Source organism: Dendroctonus ponderosae, unplaced genomic scaffold (genome assembly GCF_020466585.1).
Source record: "Dendroctonus ponderosae isolate FM_Combo_2020 unplaced genomic scaffold, Dpon_F_20191213v2 Dpon_F_20191213_1, whole genome shotgun sequence".
Classification (NCBI taxonomy): Eukaryota; Metazoa; Arthropoda; class Insecta; order Coleoptera; family Curculionidae; genus Dendroctonus; species Dendroctonus ponderosae.
This window is the reverse complement of record NW_026017110.1, coordinates 12,276,583-12,299,111: the sequence shown is the minus strand read 5'-3', so window position 1 is coordinate 12,299,111 and position 22,529 is coordinate 12,276,583. Positions and strand designations below refer to the sequence as shown.

The following is a 22,529-nucleotide window of genomic DNA, read 5'->3' as shown; positions in this document are numbered from 1 at the left end:
AATGAAATACTGATCCTATTTAAAAATATCATAGAAGAATAGAAAATACCAAACGAATGGAAGAACAGGAAATAATGGAGAAAAGGGACAGAAAACACTCCCAGAAAAGTATAGTGGAATAACCCTACTTGATAGCGCTCTTAAAGCATTCACAAAGACTATTCTGGGGAAAATCACCAAAACCATAAGAATCAGAGAAGAACAATACGGCTTCCGAAGAAACAGATCCACAATAGATGCAATATTCATAGTCAAGCAAATATCTGAAAAATCCAGGATTCAATACACCGTGTGTGTCATCGATATGACTAAAGCTTTTGATAGAGTGCGCTTAAAAGATGTCCTGAAAATATGAGACCAAAAGGGCTAGACCGCGCAGACTGCTTAATGTCATACACAACATAAACACCCAATGCAGAACAAAAATCAGAGTAGGACACATTGCAACGAAAGACATACACGTAAACACAGGAGTTAGACAGGGAGACTCACTTACCCCTTTCATGTTTAATGTAATAATGGAAAAAATCATGGAAAATCTTCCTAGAGCGGCTGGATATAAAATGGAAAGTATTTCCTTCCATGTCGTATACCACGCTGATGACGCGGCTCTTATTGCAGATTCCGAAGAGAATCTCCAAGCAAAAGCAAAAGAACTTATTATTCTAAATTATAACTAACTAACTCTATAATTATAACACCGAAAATTCGAAATGTTTAGTATTATCACAGGAACCGATAGGCTGCAAGCTGGAAATAGAATCCAAGATCGTCGAACAAGTAAACCATTTCAAATATTTGGGAGCAGAGATAACGAGTCATCATGAACGTCCACCTCTCGAAGTAAGAGAGCAAACAATGAAAGCGGCTCGAATGTAGGAAGGTTTGAGCGAAATTGTTTAAAAAAACAAATACCTAAATACGGAAAGCAAAGTCAAGATATATGAAACGGCAGGAAGACCTATAATAACATATGCAGCAGAAACAAGACCAGGTAAAAGCAAAACTTTACACATGATTAGAACAGTTGAAATGAAGACCTTAAGGAGCATACAAGGCAAAACTCTATAAGTTAGAGTACGAAGTGAGGACATCAGAATGCATTGCGGGATACAGGACATAGGAAGATGGTCAGACGGAGAAAAATATTCTGGACCAAACATGTAGAAATAATGGAGGATAACAGACTCTTCAAAAAGGCAAAATTGAACAATTCAGTGGGAATAATACTACAGGGAAGACCACCAAAGCGCTGGAGAGAATGCTGGACCTCATTCTCCAAAGAGGACGTTGGCAACGAACAGGCAATAGCCTACTAATGTTTCCATATTAGGAAGAAGGAGAAGAAGGAGACGATATTTATAGTTATATGTCTTACTAACTCATTCTTTACTGATTAACTTTTCTCACATTATTTTCAGATTTATTTTCCCGACCCTTTGGCGTTGTTTATATTAAAACCTTGTTTTTGAAAGAGGAGCTAATTTCCTAAACATAATTAATTGTGTGTTATTATTGTAAAATTAATGATGCCTTAGCTACTGAATCTCGGAAAGCTACTACGACTTCATTCACGCAATATCGAGAAATACAGCACTAGCCCAGATAACATTCAACATATTTATCCTGTTTGGGAAAAGTAGTATTTTACTTTCGTTTTTTTTTCCTATTGATTGGCAAATCAATATCGGATATTTTTATGGAACGGATTTTGTATAATATTGAAGTCAAAAGATATTGCAAGTTTCTGACAAACAAGTTTAGGACGGTTCTGTTTCGAAAAATTTTGGAAACGCGTCGATAATTTTTTTCTGTAAAACCAACTTTCATTTGGTCATCTGATTTCTGTGACTATTCCTTAAAACGCTGTTTGGATGGCTATTTAAAAAACCAGCCGAAAGAGGCATATTTTTTATGATCGATTTTAATTTTCTTTTTACAATTTTAAATCAAATATATTTGATATTATCGCAAGTATGGATTCGTCTCAAAATTACAGATCCTAGTAAAAATTCGTCTAACGTGTATGCCAATCTTATTTACGGTGTCTTTTGCAGGACGTAACCAAAGCGACTTATTTTCTTGGCGCTTTGATGTAACATGCGGCAGATACCATGCGGTTATATGGATATGTGTGCTAGTTACAATTTAATACTTCGAGGTCATCAATTTGACATGTTTGTTTTTATTGTTTCTTGAACGGGACGACAAGTTGCAAGCGGAGCCGAATCGAATTGGGTTCAATTTCAGCAAGCAAAGTTTCAAGATCTCCGACGAAACTAACGTCAACTATTATAACTATCAAAGGGGTATGATCATGATCCGCTTGCAATAACCCAAACAAGGTAAACAGTTATTCCTTGTTGCGGTTTAGGGTGCTACTCGATTCCATTCGCCCATGTTTTCCAATTTTAATTTTTGTGGTTATTTTGCACAGCTTGTAACGATTTATGGTTGACTTACTCTGATGTCTGATTATGATTGTACGTGCTGTTTTGTATTGTTTTACTTTATTTTTAATTTTTTACCATTGTTGACTGTACCGTATTTATCATATGTTGGAGCATTTTGTTTTTTATAGATTTGTCCATAAAATTTGGGAATTCTTTTGTGGCAATAAAGCATATATTGATTTGATTTCGACTTGACGATTGACAAAAAGTCGATATCGGTCTTATGAAGAATGATACTAAGACACACTTTATAAGGAAAAAATATAAAAAGTACCCAGGAAGGTGTAACATATCTCGGTATACAAACAGTTTATTCCCGATAATTAATACCATGTCAGCAAACATAAATAAACGAGGAAAAGCACGCAGCGCCCAAGAGATTTGCTTTCTAGGACATGTGCACATTAAGAATATCTATAATTCAAAGACCAAGTTAAATTAAATTGCGTTAATATATAGGTCACTATATATGTGTCTAGGTCGTCTGAACGTATAAAACTATTTCCTTATGAACCATTCCTGCCTGACCTCATTTTCCAGATTAACGGAAATTCACGCTTTAGTTCTTCAGCATATAAACTATTTAATTTCCTTGTTATAACTCAATTTGAAATCGACCTAAGAAAATATTCAATTAAAATTAAAATGATATTTGCTTTTGGATGTATTTTCTTAGTACCTACATAGTTAATGAAATGTTCCACTAACTTGATATAATTTGCTATTTACATATATGGCTTCTTTCGTATCTTTAAAGCGAAGCATATCTTGTACTTTTTGGAAATATCAGAACCTTAAATGCCCTTGAATCATCAAGTCAACATAGTGCAATTCTTTATCTATATTTTGATTTGTTTTCCGAACTGCGTGTAATTGTTATCATATTTTTTTTCCTGGATTTCAGTCAAAATGTGAATTGAAAATGTTCATATTGTTTATTTCATATTACGTTTCGGCTAGACAACAGCGCCATTATCAGATTTATCAGATATCAGATTTAATTTAAATTAAAAACTGAATTATTGTCCTTATTTATTATTACCTTTATATTCTAATGTTTTACTGCTTCTATAATTCGCTAATCATTTATGTATTGTAGAAAAGTTTTTTGAACAAATACTTCTAAAAAGTAACGTAGAAATTGCACATCATAGAGAAAATATATTTATAGGTGATTGAAGTGGATTTGAAAAGCCGCCTGTTAAAGATCTAAGCAGAACTATTGCTTAAAAAAACCGCAAAGTTCTTGGTTCTTGTCATTGAATCGAAGTAATGGCAAACATAAAGTTAAATTCTAGACCTACCTGCAGGCGCTCGGTAACAGTAATTTTTTTTAAAGGAACTCAATGGCAGAGTACTTTGCCAATCGTAAATTTTTAATCAAACAACATCTCGATGCTCCTCGTTTTTGTAGCAGGTCTTCAAGGTATGATGTGATTTCTAATGGCTTCTAACTGTTCGTCATCTATTAGCTTTTTTGACTATTTCTATTATTAGCTTAATTATAATTTTTTTGCATGAGCTCATGTTTTGAGCTTCTGAATAACACCCTTTATTGCCGGTAAATCCAAACCAGCTGATTCGATAAACCTGCAGCTACTGTTACCCTCCAAATCCGATAAAACAGTCAAATAAAAATGGATTAAATATTATTATTGTGTGTTAATAACTTATTTGAATAAAATTTTGTTCTGGCGAATGGTTTGAAGTCAATTCAAATACCCAAAGTTTGCTGCTCTTAAAATTCAGTCCTCTCGTTTAATGTAGACTGTTAATACAATTTATATCTTCCTATTTTAATTTGCTGACAACAAAAATGCGTTAGTTATATAAGTACGTACGTAGAGATACTTACAACACTCGTGTTTTTACCAAATGCTTCTATAGATGTTAGGGGTAGAAACATGCGGATTTCGCTTAATTTCTCTAATCCAAAGTTAAAATTAAGAAATTGAAAAAAAAAATAGTGGGCAATCTTAATGAAGTCTTGTTTTGGAAGAGTTTAGGGCGTGAGAAATAAAAATTTGTAAGCTAATAAAAAGCTCACGTTTTCCATGCACATTGAATGTGGAACAGAGATATGCGAATACTATTTAAAATGCCATATTTTTTTAACGCCCAGTATAACAATTATATATGACAAGATTTGTATGTAGACACATGTTTTATGCAGAAAAAAGGGTTTGAACTGATGGACCCAAGCCATCAGTTCCTTGTCGTTTCTTAAAATATTTACTGCATTTTCAACCAATCATCTTCATTATTTACGGGCATGAATATAATGGAGTTTAGAGCCTCCATAAAAATGATCGAGTGGAGTTAAATCCGGTGAGAAGGGTGGCCAAATTCACGGAGCAACATCTAATCATCAATGTTAACGGAAATCACTTCGTATATTTAATAAAAGAAAACAGTTAAATCAAGTACAGTATTAAGTGCACGATTTATTAGCTAAAATTGCATTTCAAGCACTAGGCATCGAGTGAGCTTTAAAATTCAAATATCTTAAGTACGAATGCCTGTTTTTTTCGTAGATTTCTATAAAGAGACGTGTTTTATCAAAAAACGTTTGAAGAACCGTCCCCTAAAACCTTCCAATATGAGATTTTGCTCAGATAGTAACACGTTACTACTAAAGAAAAAAATGAAATAATTGTTATTTATTTATTAATATTAATTTTGACGCTTTGTATTTCCAGAACAGTCCACTTTTGAATTAGATAAAATATGTTTAATCGTCATGTGTTGACCTCAGCAATCAGTGGTAAGATTTTGTAAATCTATTTTAGATACACCTTCTGTATTAGACGCAATATAAAACTAAATTACAACGACATTTGAATATAAATAGTACATTTTTTTCATAATATTTAAATAACAATTTCGTCAGTTTAATGCCTTTTCAACTTTCCATTGCTGCCGTGCTCAAAAACATTGCAAAATCGGAAATGTGCGATTTATATTCAAAACAGTAATTTCCGTTTTAACTAGACCGTTATCACCACATAATGATAAACACCCACATATGTATGTTCACTACGCCAAAAGGATTAATGTACGATATTCCTCAAATGCTTAACTGACAATACAGTGTCCTATTTAATGAATCGGCGGAAATCGATTTGAAATCAACAGGAAAATAGCGAAGTTTCGAAATGTATGTGTATTTTAAGTGAATATTAATCAATTTTGTAAGTAGAACTGTTGCAGATGTTTTACTTTTTTGTGTCTAGTATAGTAACATAATCTTGGTTCTTTGCCAAATATTTCGGTTCATTAAATTTGTTTAACTGTTAAAAGTGTGATAACTAAAATAAGTATAATTATCTGTACAACTCCATTAGTTTTTCCTTTTTTTTTTGTTTGGCTTAACTGACAAATCTTAAAATGTTTTGTCAATGTGTATCGGCATATAATATGCAATAACAGTTAACTGGAAATAAAATTAATATTAAATATAACGTTCAATGTGGACAAATAGCCGTGCTACTTATCTGTCCTTCTGAGCAAAATTTCAAATTAATAGCAGCGTAAATTAACCAAAATATGTTTTGAATTGATCCTCAGCTATAAACCACATTTTCACCAGAGGTCAGATGGGAAACAGACAAGAATACCAAAATTTAATTATTTAAATTAAAGTGAATTGATTCGTTTATCCATTTTCTCAGGTCTATCCGACTCGCCAACTTTGTATAGATACCCTCAATGCACAGAGTGATAATCAAAATAAATGTATGAATTTTCCGTTTATTCTACAGGACGGTTCTGAAATGTAAAAATACATTTCTAAAGATTTGAATTGAAGAGTTTGTTTTGGGAAGTGTTTTTCTCCTAAGACTTTTTGACCCAATGATGCTTAAACACTATTCAACCCAATACACTCGATCAAACTTCAGAGATGGTTTCTGCAGACTAGACAAAAACTTCATATATTCGTTTTGAACGACTTCAAATGCYAAAGTAACTCTTGCAAACCAAATTAGTTTTTACTGGCACTTCGTCCACCAGACACATAAAAMATTGAATTGTTGAATAACCTGATGAAGCAGCCTGTGGTAAAATGGAACTCTTGACTGATCGTCGTCTGGAGTTAAATCTTGAGATACTTCACATGGCAAGGAACTTTATTTACATTCATTCTATAGTTGCAATCAGCAATCCCTATACCCGCCTGGGATCTGTACAGATATTAAAGAAAAGACGTAAAATTACATACTTTCTAATTCAGTTTTGCAAATTGCATAAAAATGTGCGTTCATCTTGAAAAAGTTCTTTTTATTTATTCCTTGCAAGTTGTTCCAATTTGTTAATAATCTACTTCTTTCAGGAAAAGGCTGCCGAGTTTCAAATAAATATATCCAAATCTTTGGAATGTTTAAGAAAAAATTCTGTCAGTTTTAGGAATAGCAATGAAAAGGCGAATCAAAAAATATAGTTAACCTTTGAATAAACTTTACTAATTAAAAAATTCTGAAATTTTTCAAATACGCCTTGATATGTGAATTTTAGAAGTCTTCTTATGGAACTTTCGCTTGTTCTATTTGCATTGAAAAAACACGAGTTTATAAAATCTTTTTTAAACAGTTTTTTTTTAATATCTGTATGTGTGCTGCTTGAAACAGTGTGCGTTGAGAGTTAAGAAGAAATATTTTAATGATTTGTGAGTTAAATAGATTATCGGCAGAGTAGTCACCAAAAATGAAGTGGAAGTCTATTAAGGATTTATCGAGATAAAGCTATAAGCACAATATTCCGTTTAGTTTAAGAACGAGTAAAATATATTCATTGCTCCTGAAAAAAAAGTTGGGCGCTTTTACGCGTTAGTTCGAGCCTCTTTATGATCACTTACTGCTTTTGAATACAAAGTAGGTACATATTTCTTCCTTTACGGATTTCTAAATTAATACGTTATACGTGTAAATGCCGTCCGTAAATTATTTCAGATAATATTTAATTTGTGAAAGAAAACGTTAAAAGATTCTTGGTTATTTTTTACGATGAAAAATGTATGTTTTTACTTGATTGAAAAGGAAAAGTGTGAACAGCAATGCTTCACGGCAAGTAAAATTAATCCATAATAAATCTAAAGGTTAATAAACCTGAATTCGTTTCCAAATGCGACGGATGTTATTACACGATCCGCGCCAAACTTTCAAGCCCCTTGGCAAAGGACATAAAATAATTGCGTTTTTTGTCTTCGTTCGTTTTTGATGTCAGAAGTGTAATCATTATTGATCCCTTTTTTGTTGGTAACACATTATGTGTTTTACTTCCGAGCACATATCAAGAGATATTCATTTTGGGATCATTTATTTCTATTTTGTGATAGAGTAATTGATTCGTATTGTTTTATTTTTCATAAGCCTCAACCATAAATTGACCTATACAACCGTATGCAGAATAGTCCATGGGTTTACCCTCGATTCAATTTGTTGATGGCACAAATTAATTGCGTTTGTAATACACATGTTGGGCTTTTTTTGTTATGTATATTAATTAATTTTAGTAGAATATAGAATAATAAAAACACAAATGCAAAATTCAATTAATTGTATGCAATTTGAAGCGTACGGATTAAATGCAATCTTTGTCCCATTTTGATAGAACTTGTGTAAAATTATTCATGGAGTAATAATATTGCGAATAGTGCTAATAACAGTGATATCCGCTTAAAAAACATTAAGAAGTAATGCTTCGTCAATAAAAGAGGACTGGTAATATTTTTTGAAACGTGCAGCTTTTCTTCACAAGTTTTGGTTTAAATATACACGTTTACAATATTACAATTCCGATTGTTGCAAAAACTTACTTAGCGGTCTAAGCGTGTAATCTTTGCGTTTCTAACAATTCTCGATAAACCGAGAGTAGGCTTCATCTTAGTTATTGTACGTGGAATGGAGGCAATTTGTTTCCATTAACAAATAAGCGCATTCTTATTATAGATAGAACATAGCTCTTCAATGTTCAATCATTGATAGGTATTATGTTTCCGACTCTTAAAATGCAATATTTTTTGGTTATTAGCGATTTGGCATACTTTACTCAGTTATAAAAGTATACGTTTAATAGCATTAAACCGGGCGGTCATGGTGGGCAATAGTGAGCACCATTATTGCCAAATCAGGATCATTAAATATTTGGTCTATCAACTTTACCACGTGCGTGAATGGATAGATATGAGATGGTTGACTCAAGATATTCTCCCCTTCTTAAAAATATATACAGAAGCGATACCTTCCGTGTCAAAATTACGGAAGACTAGAAACCGAAAAAGTTCCAGTTAACGGGGGAGTTCGCCAGGGTGATCCTAGAGCCCCAAAACGTTTTACGTTGGCCTTGGAGACGTTTTAAAAAGCTAATTCCGCTTCGCCGATGACATAGTGCTTACTAATTCAGATATCCAGGATATCTATCTTAAGCACGTGCTAAAACCACTAAAGGAAGCTGCAGATAACGTCGGACTAAGAAGTAATTCATCAAAAACAAAAATAATGAGCAGGATGAGAAAAACATAAGAATAACAGGCAAAACTTTGGCAAGAATAACAGGCATGGAAGATGGTACCTTACAGCGAAAGACAGAACAGCATGGGAGCAAATTTAAGAAAGCTTTGCTCAGAAGTGGATCGATAATGGATGACAAAGAGAAATAAGAAGAAGATCCTCACCACATCATTCTTTGTGTGAAGTGGCGCTGAAGCCTGTTGGTACTGGGAGCTAATTTTGATGATGTGAGCAACTTTGGTCTTAAAACTATTAATGTATCCGTCTTCTTAAAGTGTTCATTATGCTGTTGCCTAGAACACTAATTTTAATGTTTTTGTAAATTCCATTTGTTAAACTTTGAAAATCGATATGTGCCAGAGTGACTTCGCTGTTTATTAGGACCCATTAAAAATTGAAACTCTATGAATGTTGGAAATTTTTTTTCGAGTTGATTTAGGGTTTGAGTCGCTCCAGCAATAACATTTTCTTTGTGCAAATATTTATGCAATTCTATCAGAACCATCTCATTCTCGGAGAAAAAAAATATTCTTGATGGAGAAATGAAACAGACAAGACGAGAAAAAAATATACATATATCATTTTGAAATGTTATTATACAGGCGATAAGTCAGTACAATTTGAGCGAGCTACAACACGGGTGAACTGAATATTTTAGAAATTAGATGGAATCGGGTTTCAGTCTCAGCAAATTGTATTAACCTGAGCTATAATGTAGTAACCTGATCAATTAAATGTTATAATGCGCCGAAAGTATAGGTAGGATTTCAAAGTAACTAACACTCAATGTCCTAAACACTCAGAAATATATCAGTAGGCAGGAAAAAAGAACTTATTTTCTCATACGGAATCACCGGATTATCACTTTGATGCTTATAACACATTTTACATTTCAAATGTGGCAAGGGAGAATATGGAAACTAATAACTTCTTGCTAAATGTGCTTTAAATGCAGATATCACTTTTAAAAGCTTACATTAAATAAAACCTGTTTTTTTTCTCTAGTAGTTCATTGCATGAAAACGTTATTTAACTATGCTCTGTCTAAAATCTGATATTCTAAATGATAGTCTAGTAACAGAAGTAGATTTTTGTTAACGCTAATAAAAAAGTTAAATTTCAGATATTTCAGTAATATTAGCTACACCAGAAAAAATATTAAACACTTAAACATGCCAATATTTTACCCAAAAACGCTCTAGAAAACTATAACTAAAACAATAATCAGTTCTTGTTAAATGTGTTCTGGTATTTTCCTATTTCATGTTTTGGGTTACACACGGGTAGTTTTCTGATAATTCTCCATTTATCTTATCGAATGCAAATATGTATACATTGTTAGCTTTATGTAGCACAGGTAATTGTTGTCGAATTAAGCTTGCTTGGGTGGTAACTTATGGAATATGGAGTAAAGTTTTTACTGATATATTATGCCGCATTTGCACTCTTACTACCTACAGATTATATGAAATATTAAATTTTCGGGTAGGAGCTTACTAGAGTGTGTAATAGTATAATAGATACTCAAATATAATAAATTAAGTAATGCTGTAATGGACACTTTGTAAAATATGGCCGATTATTTTAGAGCTTTTAATATTTTTTACAAAAAAATACTATATTAGGTGTTCTAATTCCAAAATTTATGATGGTCGAGAGTATATAATACGGTTCTGGCTGTAATGTACATTTTTTACTTAAACTCGCTTTATTGATGTTTAAGTTGCATGTAAATTTAAATAAGCAATTTTCAACAAGATATCAAATCCCAATTTTAAGATAAGTATAATAAATACATTTGAGCCTTGTTGACGAAAGTGTGAAATTGAATAATAAAGAAATTATGGGATCAGTATTTCAATGTGAAAAGCAGCATTCACATGAAGGCAGTTCGGTTCAATGAATAACGATTATTATCAATTAGACATAAAGAACAAAAAACTTTTTTTAATAAATGTTTTTCTCTATGTGGAATGGTACATATATATCTACTATTCCTCAGATAAAATACTAATGAGAATTATACCATATCTTCATTCTTTTCAGTTTTATATATTGTTAGCTGTCAGTTAGTGTAAGTTCTCGTAGGCTTTAAACTACATTCGGAACAATCACAAAAATGTTGTTCGGGTTTGAGTTACACCTTAATAAAAACCAGGTGTATGTTGCCGGAAACGAGAACGATATCAAAAACATTACGAGTGTCTGGTCATTGAAATAAAAAAAAGTAAAATAAAGATCATCCCATTAACTTAAGAACACCAAATTTCATTCCAAACAAAAAATAATCTTGGCATCTTGGTAAATAAGAACAAAACACTTAAAACGTGCGTATCTTAATGAAGCGTTTACAATAAACTTTGAATTTCTCATGGTGAGAAATAATCAATGAGCTGCAGTGGTCATTTCATATGAAAACGTGAAGGAAACTGATTTTGGTCATAATTTAATCAAGGAATTATATTTTCATCTAGTTTTTCAAACATTTTCTGCGTATTTTTTTCAGATGGATTAAATTTAGTATGCTAACCTTACATATAAACGTTCTTACTACATTACATATTTAAACAGAAAGTAACGTGAACCTTTATATAAGAAACTTAACTTCAATATCCATTTTGGTTCACACTGTATTTTCATCAATTARAATTASTGTTTAATGTAATATAGTTTATACGGATTTTCCGACAAATTAGCAAACGACATTTAAATTTTTATATGATTTTTGACACAGTTAATCATGTTTTAAATTCGTAGAATTACTATAGATTGGGAACATTTCCCAATTTTTTATTAGGTAAAATATTACATCAAACACAACTTTCTATTCTCGCAGAACAAGAGCACGTACGAATAAAAAATTGAACAATTTTTCATACTTTAAGTAGACAACAGAAGAAAAATGTGCAGCTCTATCCGAACACAATCCAGGCCGAATATCATCAGTTGACCCACTTTCCTCAAATAAGAAAAGCATGGACTCGGAAAGGCAGTTTCTATGTCCCCGATTGATTGATTATCTTACAATAGTCGGGGCGAAGCATACACCTTCATCTGTTAAGCAAAATGCAAGTCCACATATTCAGGTAAGTCATTTAACATGTGTCCGATATGTATGGTTTCACATATATTATTAGCTTTTATTAGCTGCATTATATAGCTAAGATAAATAGGGGAGAAATTTCTTTAAAAACCAGTAAGCCTCATAATGGAGTATTATTTTCTTTTAACAACTTCAACATGAATTTAACTAGCTTTATACTCTTCAGAATGAACATATTTCAGACTGAAGAACAATTGCGACAAATTATTAATGGAGATGTTAGATTGATGAACTATTACTTATTAGGCTACTATTCAATTGATGTGTTTTATTTTAAAATACATTTTTTCCATTTTTTGTAGTTTTCAAAACCTGCCTAGTATCGGAGTGTCGTGCTTATCATATCGATGGTTAAGTTCCATACGGCAACAAGTCAAAAATGATTGCTTTGAAAAATTCAATGTTAAAGATTACAGATATTTTAAAATTGTAATAAACAACAGACTAAAGTCTGATTAATTTTATTATTGTGAAATTGTTGTCAGAAGACCGTCTTATAACAATGATAGGTCATAAAAAGTACTTGTTTTAATAATTTTAAAGACGTTAGTAATGATTTTGTGACTTGTTGCCGTATGAAGCTAGTAATTAGGCGCCTTGTCCACTTTGTTTCCTATGTTGAAGTGCCCGTCTTTTAATCAGTAAGATACAGATTTATTGCTTTTTTATATATTTTTTTTGTTATAGAAAACTTTTAACTTATAATTATACGCGGTAAATAGACTAGTCTGTTCACAATCATCCTGCAAACTATCTAACTTAAACCACATACTTTTCTAATCGGAATCACTATTATCTGCTGTAGCTGTTGTTAACGTACAGGGTTGCTCGTTATCAAAAGTCGAGTATTGACTGGGAATTGTATTACTGTTACACAAATCCACCAAATCCTTTTTTTTTGCTTGCGAAATTTCAATGTGTGCTTTATACACCTTAGGTGGTTATCAATTGGTTAGGTTTAATGTTGCTATCATGACCTCGTCTAGTTTTGTGGCGGACATCAATTTCACTAAATTCATTTTCTGAACATGACTTTTTATCAGGAAAATATGGTTTCAAGCCAAACCTAAAAGTGAAGCGATAATATGGTATAGTTTAAAAACAAATCCAAATCAAATGATCAAATTTCAATACTATGATTTATTTAATATAATCGTAATCTCATAACAACAATAACATATATGTTTAAATATTTTTGTACTTATCACATATCTCTCGGATTTTGCGGGATTTTCTGAAGTTTTGCAGCAGACTAAGTACGTTTCCCATTTTGTTCATTTTCAGTCCAATTAAGCGCCTCCAAAGTTAGTTGTCTACCCGTTACTCCAAACGATTTTTCGATTCAGCTATTCCTAAAGCTGTAAAAAGATTAACTTTAAGCCGACTAGTCTTTTCAGTTAAATGGAAATAATAACGAAGGTCATTTGAAATATTTATGTAGTAAAATGATGATTCAAAAAATTTTTAGAAACATTTAGTAAGAATTCAATTTACTTAACAGGTTGAGAAAATTGGGAAATCGTTGTAAAATTAGACAAATTCTGTTGAACTAGCTGTACTTTGGTGTAACATGTGAGTAAATGATGTCTTGGAATGTCTACAATAACTAAAATTAAAATTTAAGCGAAAGGTAATTGTTTAATTAAATCGAATAAAATAATAGCCAGTTAAGTATGAAGAAAACTACACACTTTCCAGCTGTTGAAAAGTAAAGTATATTAAGTCAATATGTGTGTTGTTGACTAACAAATTGTGACCGCACGTAAAAGTTGGAGTATTAAAGTTATACGGATAAAATTATTGTCAGTGCGTCACGTTCCATTGTGGTATTACATAATAACAAGTCCCACGTGGCTTGAATGTTTTGTTAAATATGCAGAATAACTCAGATGCTGAATACATTTCGTCGGCCAGTTTCAATCTGTTTCGATAAAGAGAGGTTTTGAGCGGAACATATAAAAGATCAATATAGAATTAAATAGGTCATTTGGTCTGCCGGCGAAAGTGGGATACAAACTATATCAAAATACAGAAAATTGTTATAGGTTGGATAATTATACGGCGTAACAGGTGCTAGAGAAGAATTTTCGTAAAATAGAGTATGAAGGCCTTTCGAGGCCACTCAAAGTTTCGGTGGAAAAGTTTTTCGACCTTATAGGTGCCGTGTGCAATTAGAATTGCCTTTCTGCCGTTTCTTTGTCTTGTGGATATAGCTAGCCGCAAATTGGACAAAGGGCAAGGGTAGATTGTGGGTGTTTAGGAGTTTCCAAATCAATCTCTTGTGCCCTACGTTGTTGAACGCTTTTTCTATGTCTAGGGAAATGACTAATGAATTAACCTGGCTGCTTGCTGAACGGAATCATGCTTTTGCATGAAACCGAACTGCTCCCGAAGGATTGCTTGATTTTGGGAGATTAAGTCATTGAGGATAGGGTGAAGAGGAGGCTGATGGGTCTCTAGTTTTGGGGAAAGGTTTTGCTGTTAGTGGGTCTGGGGATGTACGCTTGCGGCTTCCCAAGATGTAGGGAATTTTCTCAGGGAAAAGGAAGTGTTAATTAGAGTGAGGGTTTGAATGAGGATTTATGCGCTCGGTGATTTGGAGGCAGTCTGGAGGGATTTGTCTGTGCGTTATCTCTCGGAGGATGTTGTCCACTTCCTCTTTGAAATCAATATAGTTAGTCTGGAATATGTTGGACGAGAACTGGCGTTCTAGGGAGTCGGCGAAGTCGACTAGTCGGCTGTAGTGGGCAAATGCGTTTTTCTTTTTCCTCTCACAGCCTTGGCGATGGCGATAGTGTCTCCCGTTCAGATGTTTTCTAAAAGCTTGGCCGACTTGCCGTTTTTTAATTTTATTCATTTGAATTTTAATTGTTTCGTGAGGCGATTAGCTTCTCAGTTTAGATAAGCATCGCTGAAATGCTTGACCCTGCGTTTTAGTTTATTTCCAGTTTTAATGAAAAAGAAAAGTTTTAAGGGTTTTTGCTTGAATTTTGTTTCTGAATTGTGATTTTAGCTAGGGCTGTAGATATGGATTTTGTGAATTTGTCTGTGAGGAACTTAAGCTGTTTTAACTTTTTCGGAGAGTGGTTCTTGAGGTGGTGCTACTGCAGCATTGACACTAGATAATACTTGGAAACGCTCGGGGAACGGTGGTGGTGGTCGATTGAAGCAAAAGGGGGGCGCGTTTAATTTGGAAAAATGGTTGTTTTTGTTGTTTCCTGTCGGCTTGAAGCAAATTCTGATGTAAAAATGTTTTATTTTTAACATTCGTTCAATTTGACCATTTACGTGCTATATATTACGTCACCGTGCTAACCAGCTCAACCCATATTCTCAGGCGGTTAATTCGATTGAGATTTGTCCGAATACTCTCTTTATATCCTGATTGGTAAAGCTTTAAAGTAAAGCATTCGTTCTCTATGTCGAAGTTTGCGGCGATCGCAAAACGTTTTAGCTTTCTTAGTCAAGCCTCGCTTCTGCTGTTGATGGTATCTATTATTTTGTTCAAACTGTGATAGGTAACTGTGGACTTTCTGAAGACAGCAGGAGCCAGTTTTCCATGAACTGGCCATTGGGGGCAAAATAAATTACATCAAAGCTGATGAGCATCTCCTCGTCGGTAACTTATAGCGATCTTCGCTTTTGTCCTTACCTTATTCTCTTTGCTTATATCCAAACATCCTGAATCATTCATAAAACCCTTCATGTCGTCAATTTTGGGTTTTAAGAGTATTACAGTTTAGACAGTCTTCGCAAACCACCAAATACCAAATTCTGAAATAGAGCACATGTAAATATTTCAGAACCTATAAGATATACCTACAACAGATGTGCCTTACAAATAAGGTTTAGATGTTTAAATATTTTAGTATACTTTACCATTTTAATGTATGTTTTCCTTCCACCTTGCTCAAACAAAATTTACAGAATTATAAAAATTTGGTCGTTTTGTCGTATAAGTAGTAGGTTGTTGACTACCGATATAACATTTGAGCTATTGCTTTGTGAGTAAATTTCTGAAGTAATTTAATTAGCACATGCACATCTTTGAGATTATTTATTATTAATTTTATTACTAATTTTTGAGATTAATAGAAATACCTGTTTTTTGATTAAAAAAATTTGAAAAAATTATTTTTTGGATTTTCGTAAATTTATTTTCGATTTTTGGTTTTTTTCTTCCTTTTCTTTTTTTTCTTTTCTTTTTAAAATATCTCACTAAATATCTCAAAAATTAAAAGAAACACTTGGTTTTTGAAAGCTCCATGTATATGGCCCCCTGATTGCGCAACGTTTCTATTTCTTATATTTTTTTATTATTTATTAGTTTTCGTTTTTCTTTTTATTTGTTCTACAAATGAAAATTGGTTCTTTGCATGAGACTTCGTATCCTTTACGGTTTAGAGGAGATGCTCATGCATAGTATCCGTATCTTGGAAGAACATTTCCTGGTTTATTACGCTGTTTACTAATCTGGTTCTAACAAACTCTGGTCTCACTTCTCATGCATATTACATGGACGCATCTGAGTGCCCTTGAGTGATGTAATTTTCATAACAGGGCAAGCTCTCGTTTTCAAATGTGATATTGATCCACCCACACATCCATAACATTTGTAATCATTGAAATTCCATAACATCATAACAAAGCTCGTGCAATTCGCCCCATTGTTCCTATCAATCAACTCTGTTCCAGATGTTTTATTATTTCAAAACATTTCCCGTATTTATTGCATATAAAATATGCAAATGTAGAATAGCGGAAAGTCTCAAAACTTATTTAAACAACTGCGAATTTGCATAACTGTCTTTTTCACAGGCACCGGAACTTTTACGAAGGTACCCGATACAGGACCACAAGGACTTTCCAATGCCCATAGACATGGTTTACTTTTGCCAGCCCGAAGGATGTTCTTCAATTGGACCTAAACGAACTGCTCTGAGAGAAGCATCGTCTTTCGTTTTTACATTGACTGACAAAGACTCTGGCAAAACTCGTTTTGGAATATGCGTGAATTTTTACAGATCGGTAGAAAAAAGCTCAGCAACGTTTGCTGCCAACAAAGGAAGGGCTACGACTACGATGAGGCGGGATTCATGGCGAAAAAGTATAGAGAAGAGCTCTGATTCAGCATTTTCAAGGTTGGGTTAGAAATGACAATTACACATGCATTATGCTCGCTCCAAAAAACGGTTCGCAATAGTCCACAGAAATTCGTAAACACGCGTATCGATTAGTATGACTGTGCTTTCGAGGTTTGCGGTATTTTGTTTGAAATTCCTTCGGTTAAAATTTGTCGCCACATTCTCGACTATTTTGTAGTTATATAGCTTGTAATATTACAATAGTAATGTTTTACAGCATGAATGCTTATGTAAGTCCAGCGCAAAATTTGTTTAGAAAAATAATGAACACTATAAGCATAACATTATTGCAAACACCAAAAATAGTAAACGTAAAGTCGAACATGTTTATAGAAATAAAAATTCTAAATTACGTACGAATGTTTCTAATCGGATCTACCAAAGAATTCGTTTTCATTAAGATTATGCTGGGAAGATACGCGTGTTATGCTGGAAAAACATACATGAGTCCTTTGTATGATACTGCGCGGGAGTAGAATTATTTGCGTCGTGCTGTCCTTCCTTCTCTAGTTTTCAGATTTTGGCTATCGTGTCTAGATTATTAAGAATATAAAAACGGTTCTTTATATCTCTTTATCAACAAACTTTTACAAAAAGCTATTTAGCCTTTTGTAAAATTTTTGACTAATCACAAAAGGCATATAAGCTGGTTTAAATTGTCTAGCTGCCTACTCCGAAATTGAAGTAACTGTAAAGTAAAAAAAACCAGAAAAATATTGAACAACACCGTTTTGCTAAATATCGTTTTGCTAAATACATAAATAACATATAAATATAAATATAATATAATATTTATTTACCTATTTGATGTGTATACGAAGCCAGAGTTACTTTTCTGATGAAAAACGTAAACCTTCTTTGCTAAAAAATTTAAAATAACTGCGACGACGCTCAAGACAATGTGAAAATTAATTGATAAATTCCTGTCGTATCGGACATTTTGAACTCGACTAGCAAAGTAATGTGGACCGAGAACTAATATGAGCATCGCTGATCTTCAGATTGCTTGACATTATTTTATCCATTCAAGGATTGATTTGAGAAAGCCATTTAAACTTAACATCATCTGAACGAAAACGGAATATTTGCAAAGACAAAATTCATACTAGTTTTGAATATTTCTTCATTTGGCCGTCACTTTCCGCTAGTTATGTTGCGCATCAATCGTGCATCTCTTTATAGTGACTATCGGAATGTCGGGCCAAGTGACTCTGAAAAAGAATATTCTAGTAGGCGGGACTCCGAAGCAACAGGAACAACTACCAATCTTCCTGCAACCCGATTGGCTGTCGGAGGAAATGACTCGGAAAGCGGTGGAAGTCACTCACCATCACCAAGAGCAACTAGAAGAAGACAGGTAAGAAGTCAATGAGCAGAAAGTGTTGCTCTACGACGACTTATCCGTGTTCATGTATGATGTAAGATGTTTTTACTTATTTCTAGCAAAGACATCTTACTGGCACATGTCATTGGTCTTTGCAAAGTTAATTTCTTCATATAATCTATAAATTAGGATATGAAGTACTTCACATCTTAATAATCATATAAGGTAATAAAATTTAACATGATGAAGATTTAATTGGTGGAATTGTTTTGGAGTATTTTTTTAAATCCTGTACTCTAATACACAGATGACGATAGTAAACGCGATTTAAATAGAAGGTAGAACTTTCTCGTAATATTCGATTAATTAATTGAAACACCCTGACAACTTAATCAGCAATTTCAGAGAGTTCGGAATCATTCGCTGACGTCACTCTGCATCCTCTCTCATCATCCCTTTTTCACAATGTTCCGTGAGTGTCTATTTATATTGAAGAAGTTAATTGATGCTTGCAATGAGTCATCAAACCCAAGGCGAGTAGGCGCTTCCAAGCAGACGTCCAGGTAATTTGAATATTTTTAGGGCATGTTAAATGTACAAGTTTGTAGTATACTGTATTATTTACATTCCTAGTTTGATTATGGAAAATTATTTTTCAAAAGCTTCGTATCTAAACGAAAACAGCAAAGTTTAATGAAAAGTTTCTAACTGCATACTTTCAATACAAATCGTAAAACTACAATTTGTCCCTATGATCTCAGAGACAGTGTTTGGAGTGTTCTCACTGGACAATCAAGTGATGGCGCTTCCTCCATAGTACTCCATGATGTGAAAGAAATAGAAACGTGGATACTAAAACTTTTATCTGCACCGGTGCCTATTCCAGGAAAAACTAGGTAATTATGAACAAAGCTGATTATTTACAGAAATTTAACTATTTTTTGTGATATTGTTTAGGGTTGAAGTAGAAGTTTTGTCTCCCAGCGTATACGAACCATTAGTATTCGCTCTACCGAGTCATACTCGATTTACCTTAGTTGACTTTCCTCTGCACCTTCCATTGGAATTGTTAGGTATGACATACTTTTACTAGTATCTTTATTAATCAAAATTTTGAGTTTATTGCATACTAAAACCCCCCAAGTAAATGCTCATTTATGATATAACGTCAGATGATTATTTATTACGTAATGACTAAGTATTTTAATGGAATCCTCGAAATCAATGTTTAAATATACCTACGTTCAATATCAACATGTATTGGCTTTTTAAAGTAACGAATGCTTTGAAATATATTTTGCATTGTCTTATTTGTCCATTTTGTTTAGCTATTACATTTGTTCAACAAAATGATTCAATTATTTGATTTCCACCATGAAAATTAGTCGTAACTTGAAAAGTGGTTAAAAGCCTTCCATTAAATATTAACGAACTTCCCGAATTTCATAGTGCTTGGAAAATTCATTTTTGTATTCAGCATTATACTAATGACTTACTTTTCCATTTGGCAACTCGTTAGAATATGGTTTCATTCAGCAATAAAAATTATAATGGTTTGGAAAGCAGTCATTAATAGCCACAATTTATAATAGACTAATTTTAGCGAGTTGAATATGATCGTTTTCAAAGCCAATTTCGAATAACACCTATAAATTAAATGTTCTTATTTAAGAAAGGTTATTTCAAATTTACAAAACCAAATTTACATAGCATTTACGAAACTGTATTAAAGGAAAAAACTTATTTTTGTAAATGCAAGTTTAAAGAAGGTATCTACTTTAAAAATGAACCGTTGCTCAGAAATATAATATGAAATTGTCCTCACTAAACATTAACATTTTATTGTTTATTGTAGGTGTGGAAACATGTGTGAAAGTTCTGACCATAATACTATTAGAAAATAAGGTTGTGTTTCAATCGCGAGACTACAATGCTCTCTCAATGTCTGTGATGGCTTTTGTTACAATGATTTATCCTTTAGAATACATGTTTCCTGTGATTCCTCTTTTGCCTACTTGTATGAGCTGTGCGGAACAGGTGATAAACCAATTACTATTTTAAACATGTTTTATTCACTGATAAATTCATTGTTTCAGCTTTTACTGGCACCAACTCCGTATGTGATAGGGTTACCTGTTAGTTTTCTAATGTACAAGAAGAATTTTCAGTAAGTCGTTTCCAAATATTTTTAACATTTAAATGAGTTTTCAATTATACTTTTTGTTTGATTCCTCTGATTTATTTTAATTGATATCGATCCCAGATCTGAATATCGGAACAAAAAAGAATATTTATTTACTAGTGGGTAATACGAGTAAATTTGCAGCGAAAAGCGTCATCAACATTTTTTTAAGCTCAATAAGAAATTCACGGTAGTCTGTCTTTTGAGGGAAAAAGTAGCAAAACTGCAGATAATCACTTTTTATGCAATTATAGATTGCCCGATGATGTTTGTGTGGTAGACTTGGATTCAAATAAATTAACGTCGCCCACTGAGATACCCCCTCTACCTGAACCAGAAGGACAGCAGTTAAGAAATCATTTAAAACAGGTAAATTATCTGTCAAAAAGCGTTAGCTTTGCATATGTTTTGTTTAAATTATATATTTATTTTACTATGATTATCGATTTATATGAACAACAACTGCCAAGTTTTTTTTAATGAAACCGAAAAGAACTAGCACCATTTGATCTACATTGTTTTTAGCTAATGTTATTAAATAAATTGTTTTTTAAAATTAGTTTTGACCCATTCTCTACTTAATTCGTAATTTTATGATTTAAAGGCAATGCAGCTTATGGACCAAGTTGGCACTGGAGTAACTATTTTTAATATTCTCTGTGATCTATTATTTTTGTCTGTAGGTACTCGTAGATTGTTGTGCTGCTTACATTTTTTTAGTAGAATTTTTATTCGCAATGCCATTAGTATGTTTAAAAGTGTCTCAAAAAATGTAAAATCTTGAATATTGTTAATTGCATAAATTAGCCGCGGTTAGAAAATTTATTTATATTTATTGACCTATAAATTTAGATTCACTTTACCATATTGAGTTCACTCAGAACAAGTTATCTTATTTGATTTCAAGCTCAACAATATTAAACATTAATTATACACACTACAATGCCAGCATAAAAACCTTATTGTTTTTATTTTAATTGCACTAGGATATTTTTAAACTTGGCAATTCTCAAGGTATTTTAACGTAATTAAATTGAAACTATTATTTACGCAAAAAACTAGTTTATAAACTGAATGTCATTTAAATAGAAACATTATTACTATTAACTATTACTAAAGAATAATTTCGGCGGTATCATCCGACCATACCTCGAAATTTGCACTATCTTACATGATTAACTTGATTAAATAATTCACAATTTTCCATTATTAACGAACGTATCGTGCGAGGAGATTCAAAAATGTTTTTCGAATATCTATGATTTAAGTGAGAAATGGTGCTTTTCAATTGAAATTTGAAGCAGTGCTTAGTTCTCAGTTCTTGAAACAGTAATAAGAAACATTTAGGAATGTTTTCCGGGCTTTGAAGCCGTGGTCTATCGGAATTTCTTCCTGACGTTTCGTCCACAACTGCGGTGGACATTTTCGCGCCATTTCGGCGACTGCCTTTTTTGGATGTCTTGGTGACCAGAAAAGCCAACGGAAAGCTGGCCCACACGGTGTACAGGAAACCGACACATACCGACCGGTACCTGCACAGTGGTTCAAACCATCACCCCAGTCAGAAGAGAGGAGTCATCAAAACTCACCGAAAGAGCTAGAAGAATCTGCGAACCAGCCGAGTTAGAGGGAGAATTAAACCACCTGGAAAGGGCCTTTGGTTGGAATGGATACAGTAAGAAAGATTTCAATAGAGCAATTCGACCAAAAAACAGTGAAGATCGCTCGGAGACAACAGAGACGCATGATGAGCATAAGAGTTGGGCTTGCCTCCCGTACATACATGGAGTCACGGACAGGATCGGCAAGATACTGGA

At 33.1% G+C, this 22,529-nt stretch overlaps 1 protein-coding gene across 23 annotated transcripts in view; it reads left to right on the top strand.

The window, feature by feature from the left end:
- LOC109535703 (MAP kinase-activating death domain protein) overlaps positions 1 to 22,529 on the top strand; it is a 56,729-nt gene that overhangs the window by 7,600 nt on the left and 26,600 nt on the right. For 8 of the 23 annotated variants that reach the window (XM_048662308.1, XM_048662331.1, XM_048662346.1 and 5 more), the window contains exons 2-11: positions 11,845 to 12,045; positions 16,881 to 17,203; positions 18,389 to 18,563; positions 18,927 to 19,093; positions 19,292 to 19,426; positions 19,488 to 19,603; positions 20,386 to 20,567; positions 20,627 to 20,697; positions 20,967 to 21,081; positions 21,317 to 21,349. In XM_048662308.1, the coding sequence (XP_048518265.1) occupies positions 11,935 to 12,045; positions 16,881 to 17,203; positions 18,389 to 18,563; positions 18,927 to 19,093; positions 19,292 to 19,426; positions 19,488 to 19,603; positions 20,386 to 20,567; positions 20,627 to 20,697; positions 20,967 to 21,081; positions 21,317 to 21,349 (1,428 nt within the window). In that variant the 5' untranslated portion in view covers positions 11,845 to 11,934. Of the gene's footprint in view, positions 1 to 5,175; positions 5,218 to 5,416; positions 5,645 to 11,844; positions 12,046 to 16,880; positions 17,204 to 18,388; positions 18,564 to 18,926; positions 19,094 to 19,291; positions 19,427 to 19,487; positions 19,604 to 20,385; positions 20,568 to 20,626; positions 20,698 to 20,966; positions 21,082 to 21,316; positions 21,350 to 22,529 lie in introns of those variants that run through there. The other 15 variants (XM_048662411.1, XM_048662327.1, XM_048662354.1 and 12 more) reach the window with 8 other exon arrangements.